General features: G+C 44.6%; 1 protein-coding gene across 1 annotated transcript in view; it reads left to right on the top strand.

Annotated features, from left to right (window-relative positions):
* kpnb1 (karyopherin (importin) beta 1) overlaps positions 1–9,333 on the top strand; it is a 28,995-nt gene that overhangs the window by 14,638 nt on the left and 5,024 nt on the right. The window contains exons 11-18 of the mRNA XM_020623093.1: positions 43–234; positions 1,308–1,438; positions 3,330–3,477; positions 4,172–4,243; positions 4,587–4,731; positions 5,471–5,553; positions 5,785–5,892; positions 6,980–7,123. Coding sequence (XP_020478749.1) covers positions 43–234; positions 1,308–1,438; positions 3,330–3,477; positions 4,172–4,243; positions 4,587–4,731; positions 5,471–5,553; positions 5,785–5,892; positions 6,980–7,123 — 1,023 coding nt within the window. The remainder of the gene's footprint in view (positions 1–42; positions 235–1,307; positions 1,439–3,329; positions 3,478–4,171; positions 4,244–4,586; positions 4,732–5,470; positions 5,554–5,784; positions 5,893–6,979; positions 7,124–9,333) is intronic.

Genomic DNA, 9,333 nt, shown 5'->3' with positions numbered 1-9,333 from the left:
GACTTTTCGTTCTCCCCGTGTCTTGGCCCCCCTCCTTTGCAGGCAATGCCGACGCTAATTGAGCTAATGAAGGACCCCAGCGTGGTGGTGAGGGACACCACAGCGTGGACAGTGGGGAGGATCTGTGAGCTGCTACCTGAAGCCGCCATCAATGAGGTCTACCTAGCCCCCCTGCTGCAGTGTCTGATTGAGGGTCTGGGGGCTGAGCCCAGGGTGGCCTCCAACGTCTGCTGGGTGAGCCGAGTTTGTATCTGTCAGGGTTAGAAATCAGTTGGTCATCAGAAACGGATGTTTCCTTGATTCTTGTTATCTTCTATGGAAAGGACTCGGATGCACATGAGGGAAACATGGGTGCAGTCAGCTGAAAGAAAAAAAAAATTAGAAAAAATCAACTGGACTAGGTTTCTAGGTCGAAGACGTCTCGCCTCTCATCCAAGAGGCTTCATCGGTTCAGAACTGAGAACAGTTTTGCCCCTAACCCCCATGTAGGGAACGCATCGGTGGCATGTGGTCATTGTTTCTGTGTGAAAATGTTGACATGCCACAGTTTTTAACAGTCCATTATTGGAATAGCGCACCAAGCTGACGGTCGGCCATCGGTGAGCATCTGTCAAAAATCGTCTTCCCAGTCTGTCCCGCACCGTTGGCACTAGTTGGATCTTGTTGGCAGGTTCTCAGCCATTTGGCATGTTGAGACGGTGTCGGAGCTTGTTGGCAAGACAGACCGCTCTGATTGGCTGTTGAGCTTAGTGAATCAATCCACGAGAAGAAAGCCTGGGCTCGGGAAAGCCCCTGCAGCCTATCGCTGCAGTGTCCACGATTTCACCCATTTAGTGCAGTTTCTCCTTGATTTTGCTTCCACACCCTCCTTTCTTTTTCCACAACCAAAAGACCAAGGGCAGAGATCGGTTGCATCCTTTGCAGCTTGTTGTCGGACGTATTCTCCATTAGCTGTAAACAGCAGCTGTGTTGAATGAAAGGCTTTAATTATGGCTTGTATTTCCACAGTCTAGCTCTGCTTCTTTCTCTTTCTGAATGGCAAAGACAAAACACGAGGCGATGCAGCAGTCGCGTTCGTCGCTGATGGTTCTTTCACATCGACTTGATGTGGCTCTGCCCTAATTTGCCTAATCTTCATGGTTCTACTCATGAAATGGAAACAAAGTGAAGCTGGAGAGTTCAACTTCTCAGGTGTCCTGGTTCCTAAACAGTTTGGTCTGAAAGAAAGCTTGTAGGCTAATGTGGGCTAATGTTTCACATACAGCATTGACAAATGAATAAATGTTGCCTGCTGTCTCCTCCCTTAGGCGTTCTCCTCTCTGGCTGAGGCAGCCTACGAGGCCACAGATGCTGCAGAGGACCAGGAGGAGCCCAGCACCTACTGTCTGTCCTCATCCTTCGAAATCATCGTCCAGAAGCTCCTGGAGACCACCGACAGGTAGAGTCGGGGAGGGCAGAAACTAGTTCTGTGATAAAACCAATACAAAGCACAAACAAACTTTATTGCCAAGTATTTCAAGAACACAAGGAATTTGACTCCAGCTTAATGGCCTCCAATGTGCACAACATAAAAACAAAATACCGTATTTTCTGCACCATAAGGTGCACCGGATTATAAGGCGCAGTCTCAATTACGGGGTCTATTTCTGTACTTAACCCATACATAAGGCGCACCGTATTACAAGGTGCATGCTAAAACGTAACGGAAGCAAAACCGTGAGTTTAGTTGAACTTTATTCTACTATTTAACAATACACTCACATTATTTTTTAATCAATCTTCTCCCACAAATCCACTTCCGAACCATAGATTCATTGATTTTGAATTCTTTCGCAGCTGCTCTATTCCCATTTACAACCGCGTAACTGATAGCCTGTAGTTTGAATTGTGCCTCGTAAGCATGTCTCTTCACTGGTGCCATTTTCGGGGGTCCTTAGACCGGTTTAGACTGGTTTATCGCTGCCAGCGTACGTAGTGTACGTATTACGTCCCTGTGTCAGCGGGAAATGGTCCGACAGTCAATCAAGCGGAGTGCTTACCAAAGTCGCACAACAACATTTTTATAGATTTTGGAACTCAGTGCACACATAAGGTGCACCGGATTATCAGGCGCACGGCCGATTTTTGAGAAAATTTAAGGCTCTTAGGTGCGCCTTATAGTGCGGAAAATACGGTACACAATATATACAAGTTAAAAGAGCAACATAGAGTAGCTGTTCATCAGCGTAATAGCCTGGGGGAAGAAACTGTTTAGGCATGTTTTGGTTTATCTGACACTTCTGTCCAGTGGTGTGGTGTGACAGTTTCCTGCTGCAGGACTTCCTGTTGTCAGTGTAAAGTGAGGAACTTCAAGTTGCAGCAGAGTGTTTCACTAAACTGAAGGTTAAAAATAAAACCTGACTGTTACACAGACACAAAACACAGTCACTGAAGTCAGACACACACAGGTTGGTCCTGCCTTCACTTCTGTTTTTAATAAATACAGTCAACAATGAGGTTTTGTTTTACCATAATTCAAATTCATAATCAGATGTAGATCCCTCCACTCTCCGACTACATCCTGCTTACTTTCAGTCAGACCTGGTGTTAGAAATGATATTTGGCAGCTGTATGCGGCTCACGCTGCTTTGATTACATGGATGTTGTTTGAGTGAGTCCTTGTTTGTCTGAATTTGCTACACCTGAGGAGGAGGGTGCAGAGTTCGCTTGTCCCAGAGACACACTGTACACATGGGAAATAAACTGTTAACTTGTTTTGGAAAATCATCGGTGGTACAATTTTTCAGGATGTGTACATAAGTTCTAAGATGAACAAAATGATTGAAAAAGACAATGACATGATGTTAACCCTCTGCCATCATTTAGATTTTGTCTTCACTCATGCTTCCCGCCTGGTTTCTCATGTTGTCAGTTTAACCAAGTATTAAGATGTCAGGCGCCCAAAACATAAGAAAAAGACACAAGTGGCTGTAAAACCATTAAAACCACCTTTTTAATAATTATAGTATAGCTAAAGGCTCAAGATTCAGTGTTCAAGTTTCATAATTATACAAATGTAACTCTAACCCATCTACAGTTAACCCTAACCCGCTGTGTGTCTGTAAGTCATTGAAAATATTCATAATTCATCAGAGACATGGTGATACTCTGTAGACATGTTATTTCATGTGTAAACCAAGTTACTATAAATGGAACCGTACTATTTTCTCCATAACTCTCTAACACTTCTGAGCTCGTCGACTCTGTGGACTGAAAACATTGAATCTGAACATGACGCAGCTGAGTCCTGTCATGTGACTACTGTGTTTCTGTTCTGTGGCCCTGTCCAGGCCTGACGGTCACCAGAACAACCTGCGCTCTGCTGCCTACGAGGCTCTGATGGAGATCGTCAAGAACAGCGCCAAGGACTGCTATCCTGCGGTCCAGAAAACCACCCTGGTCATCATGGAGAGGCTGCAGCAGGTCCTGCAGATGGAGGTGAGATCGTTTTCACGGCAGCTCCAGGGTGACTGAAAGTCACAATAACGAGACTTTATGAGCAGAAAGTTGTTACTGAGGCGGTTCCTGTGATTTCAGTTTTCAATTTTATTTGTATAGCACCAATTCACAACAAAAGTCATTTCAGGACATTTTACATAGTAAGGTCTAGACCTTACTATTATTATTTCAGAGGAAAAACCCAACAAACCCCCTGGAGCAGCACTTGGTGACAGTGGGGAGGACAAACTCCGGGGCAGCCACGTGTTTTATTACCTTTTGCAACATAGGAAGTAGAACCTGCTTTATACAAAACATGGAAGTGTCTGACATCTAAAAATAAAACCAGTTAAAATGGAATATAGAAGGTGAAAGCAGATCTTAAGACAGAGTATTAAGATGCTGCCCGGAATGTAATGTAGAAATCAACAACATGTTGAGTGTCTGTGCAGATCCTCAGTCATCCAGGTCATAGTAAACTGAAAAAACTTAGAAAAAAATCAACTGGACTAAATTTCTAGGTTGAAGACGTTTCACCTCTCATCAAAGAGGCTTCTTCAGTTCTAAGCCTCTTGGATGAGAGGTGAAATGTCTTCGACCTAGAAATCTAAGTACAGTTTTCTAAGTTTTTTTTTCAACATGTTGAGTGGTTCAGATTTAAATCCTGTCTAATGACAACTTCCTGTGTCCCCAGTCTCACATCCAGAGCACCTCAGACAGAATCCAGTTCAATGACCTGCAGTCGCTGCTGTGTGCCACTCTACAGGTGAGACCACACCCCTCAGCCGTGCGACACGCTCACATTAATGATCAGTAAACGTGTAGTTACTGGTTTCTAACAAGTAATGCAGCTGTGTCTGTGTTGGTGTTCATTATTTCTTCTTCTGGTGTCTCCTGTGAAGATGCTTCTTATTGTACCAGCTGTTTTACTAGACTATCGTTGCTACCTGTGTTACTACATTAATGGGCACTTTAGCTACACCACTGTGTATTGGAAAGCCTTAATTTACAGATTTTACAGGGCTAATAGGGATCTTACCCATGCTCATATTGTGACATTTAACAACTGGAGTTTCAGAATAAGAGTCTAACCGTTTCCTTTCCCGTAGAACGTACTTCGCAAAGTCCAGCATCAGGACGCCCTGCAGATCTCAGATGTGGTGATGGCATCTTTGCTGAGGATGTTTCAGAGCACTGCCGGCTCGGGGGGTGTTCAGGAGGACGCTCTGATGGCTGTGTCCACACTGGTGGAAGGTACACACTCTAAAACATACAGCAGACACCACACGTGCAGTAGCTGGAAAACCAGAAACTTCTCACCTGTTCATTACTGCTGAACACAGTTCAATGGGAGGCAGTGTTCATGAGTCTGCACAGTTTGTGTGCATGTAGGTTTGCCACTGGGCCTGAGGCTTTCTGACATTGCTGTTGTCTGAATGCCGCCATAAGATAAGTTTGTGTCTTGAACCATCATTTTGTGCTCTGCTGTTTATTCACAAAACCGGTCTGATTTTGTTTTCCACTGTTCTTTGGCAGTTGTGTTTAAAATTGTGACAAAACTTGAATGAACTCTGGTCATGGTAGCTGTCAGAGATGTTCAAGGTGTCTGTGTCCTTAAAATGTCCGAGTCTTACTCTTATTGACAGAAGTTGTTCAGTCTGTGATTAAAAAAATCTCACTCACAATTGGGTTTGGCTTGTATGGGGGGGGATCAGTTGCTGTTCAGTCTGACCACATCCCTGTCTTTCATATTTATCTGCAATTTTGTTGTAGTTTACATTGTTTGGCTCGCTCAGTGAAGCTAAAAATGGTTTTGTCTTAAACAAAACTGCTTCTACTTTTCACATGAAATGATTTAACTGCATGTTGATGACAGACCAAGATTTATGAGATTTGTTTGTACCAGAGAGGTGCAGTTCAGGATTCATCCACCTCCACATGACGGTGTAGTCTAAATGTTGTACTGTATTGACTTGGACTGTTTCTGTTTCAGTTCTGGGCAGCGACTTCCAGAAATACATGGACGCCTTCAAGCCGTTCCTGGGCATCGGACTGAAGAACTATGCTGAGTATCAGGTCACACCAGATTTGCTTTTCACACTGTTCAGCAGCAGTTGCACATTGTCTTCAGGAAAACAGTCTCAGAATTCAGAACCTCAGTTGTGATTATCATACAAAGAGCTTTGCCTTTAGCTTTGGGAAGCCTGAGTGTGCTCTGCTGTTCACTGACAGACCTGGTCTTATTCTTGATTTCTAAAAGTTAACACCATACCATGTCTGATAGTGATGGTAATGTCGTCACTGCAGGTGTGTCTGGCGGCTGTGGGGCTGGTGTGCGACCTGTGCAGAGCTCTGATGTCCAACATCCTGCCTTACTGTGATGAGATCATGCAGCTGCTGCTGGAGAACCTCGGGGTGAGGAAGAGGAGGACGAAGTCCTTGTCATCTCTGTCTCTCTCGTTCTCTTGGTTCTTTTTATTCCTCTTTTCTCATCTTCTCTTAAGTTCTTTTACTTGGCCCCTTTTTGTCTTTAATGTCCTGAAAGATGGCCACCTCCTGAGCAATGGCTCCTGTGTGTGAGGTTCAGTCTGTGGTGATAAATGTGCACCATGCTGACTGTGATATAGACCCAACCATGTTTATCTGAGCCCTCCATGCTCAGAATGCATTTTAAAAGTTAGCCGCTGCTTTTCCTTTCAGCTCTGCTTTAATAAAGCCCTACAGCCAAGTGCAGCTCGTCTCCTTGTCCAGACACTAACACAGTTACTGTGAAGTTCAGCTGATTCTGCTGTCACTGGTGTGTCGGCACAAAGCGCCGCTGTGTCAGCCTGAGCTGGAGTCGACTGAGCCATTAGTCAAGTGACAAAACAATCTGCAGCAGATTCTGACAATTGGATCTTTAAGTAAAAACAGCATCAGATCTCTGCTTCTGGTTTATTAAATGTCAATATATTTGTTTATCAGACCTTTTATGATTGTGTGCATGAGGTTTTACAAAGCTTTACATGTCTACTCTGTCGTGAGAACATAACACCATGCCTACCAGCAGAATCGGACATCAAACAGTCTTTCTGGACTCTTCTTAGAGGCTGAGTCCAGAACCCGAAATGAACCTGCTGCAGTCAGGTTTCTCTACCAGCAGATGGGCTGCAGTGATGACAAACTGAATATCTAGACAATATTTAACATGTCACCTTGTACTGTGGGAAACTTGTGACCAGCAGTTTTCAGTTGTTGAGTTCCAACCAAAATGGCCAATTGATTAATCAACAAAATCGATGATTAAGAACATAATGATTAATAAAGTTTCAACTCTTGTCAGACCTGGGAGCGGTGATAACATCACCTGGTCTTCCCTCACTCTGCTTATTTGTCTACTCCTCGTTCATCCTCACTTCTTTTCCTGCACTGTTGTAACATCTGGCTAATGAACATGATGTCGTACGGTCGGCATTAAATGCTGTGTGTGTGTGTGTGTGTGTGTGTGTGTGTGTGTGTTCAGAACGAGAATGTCCACCGGTCGGTGAAGCCTCAGATCCTCTCTGCGTTTGGTGACATCGCTCTGGCCATTGGAGGAGAGTTTAAGAAATACTTGGACATTGTCCTGGACACGCTGCAGCAGGCCTCTCAAGCCCAGGTTGACAAGGTGAGCGACACAGGAACGTTACCCGCGCTCAAATAAAATTTAACTCGCGTCGACAGCAGCAACACTCGCCTGCGCTGCTGGAGTGTTTTACTGGTCAGGTTCATTTTTAGACTGTTCAACTGGTAAGACACATTGCAACAGCTCAGCTGTTGGTGTGCAGAAAAACACTCAAGTCTGCTAAGTGGTTCCAGGAGTAGTTTAGTGAATATTGGCGGTGCCTGCAGAACTGCATTTCGTAATATGCACAAGAACTGCCTGTGGCAGTGCAAATCTTGTTTTAATGACACTTTTCTCATAAGATACTTGGCTCATTTTTATGAGGTACTTTTTCCTGTTTTAACAACATACTGTGGGCCTTTTTGTTACCATAACATACTGTATTTTCTCGTAATAACGTGACCCCTGCACAGCGTCTTTGAGCTGCACCTCCATAGCTCATTCACTTCAGATTGCTCTCTCTCATCAACACCCTCCCACACCAGCTTTCAACACAATGACCAACGTCGTGGATCCATTAAAAGAAACAAAACTGAATGAAAGAGGAAGCACAGTTTGGAGACGTAGAGAGGGACAAACGACACAGCTGCCTGCTAGAGGCAGGCAGTAATAAAGTCAACACTCCTTTGTTTTAACCTTGTTGTTTCTATGTGTTTGAACATTTGTTACTTGAAGCGATCTTAATTTTCTCCAGGCCATAGCCTCAGAGAAATGCTAATTCTTTGTATTTTGTCTTTACTGTATATTTCGGTGTTGACTTAAGTTGAATAACAATTAACTTGAAGTGCCTGAACAAAACTGAACCTACATGAACATGACAGTACTGACTACAAAGTACTACAAAGTTTGTTTGTTTTTTTAAACTACAAACTGTTTTCTTTTTTTAAATACTCCCCACCATAAACCACATCTGAGCAAGAGCTTTTTTGTTTGCAAAAACCCTGACAAACTCGTCCGTGTCTCCGACTACTGCCTTCTCATCATGTTGGGGTCATGAAAGGTTGTTCTTTGGGTGGTAGCATTTTAGGAAAGCACAATGGAGATGCAAGAGGGGCGGGCTCCATGCTACCCAGCCTTCTACTAGCCAGTGTGCAATCTGTAGAAAACAAGCTGGATGAGCTAAGAGCCAGGATTACAACGCAACAGGAAGTAACACCGACCGTGCTGTGATCTAATTTCGGAGTCCTAGACTCCACTGTCCAGCTACAGACGCACTCCGTGCATCGAGCAAGCCGGACACCAGACTCTGGTAAGAGCAAAGGGAAAGGTGTGTGCGTCTTTATCAACAACTCTTGGTGTGGGGATATGTGGACTGCTCACCAGATGTGGAGTTAGTGCTGAAATGCCGGCCTTATTATCTGCCAAGAGAGCATAGCAGTGTGTTTCTGGCTAGCATGTATGTTAGCCCAAGAGCTAATCCCACAGCTGCTCTTAACAAACTCCACTACACCATAAACACACTAGAGACAGCTCAGCCCGATGCTGTCTTTATCATCGCCAGGGACTTTAACCAGTGCAATATACAGACTGTACTCCCTAAACATTCATGTGAACAACATGTGAACATTCCCTCCTGTGGTAAGAACACTCTGGACCATGTTTGCAGTAACATACGTGGTGCATACAGGGCTGCACCCCACCCTCACTTCGAACACTTGGGCCATATCTCTTAGTTCATATCCCCAGCCTACAGACAGACTGAAACAAACAAACCCTGTCACCAAACAAATTAAACTCTGGACCCCAGAGGCTAAAGGCTTCCTGCAGGACTGTTTCACCCAGACAGACTGGGATGTGTTTAAAGCTGCAGCCACCTCAGAGGACTTTTCTGTCAGCGTACAGGATTATGCTGAGTATGTGACCGGATACATTACTACCTGTATTGACAACACTGTGCCCACCATACAAGTCAGGAGGTTCCCCAACCAGAAGCCCTGGATAAACAGTCAGGTACGCCACATGCTGCGTGCTCGCTCTCATGCATTCAGATCGGGAAATAAGATGGAGTACAAAGCTGCAAAGTACAGACTGAGGAAAGCCATCACAGTGGCCAAGAGGCAGTACAGAGAGAAGCTGAATGGCTTCTATTCTACTGCTGACACTTAACACCACACAGCTGGTCAAGAAGGCCCAACGGCGGCTGTACTTCCTGAGGAGGCTGAGGAGGTTTGGCATGTCGCCTAGGATCCTCAGCAACTTCTACAGCTGCATCA

Source organism: Monopterus albus, unplaced genomic scaffold (assembly GCF_001952655.1).
Source record: "Monopterus albus unplaced genomic scaffold, M_albus_1.0 scaffold292.1, whole genome shotgun sequence".
Taxonomy (NCBI): domain Eukaryota; kingdom Metazoa; phylum Chordata; class Actinopteri; order Synbranchiformes; family Synbranchidae; genus Monopterus; species Monopterus albus.
Note: the sequence above shows the minus strand (reverse complement) of the source record. Positions and strands in the feature narration are given on the sequence as shown.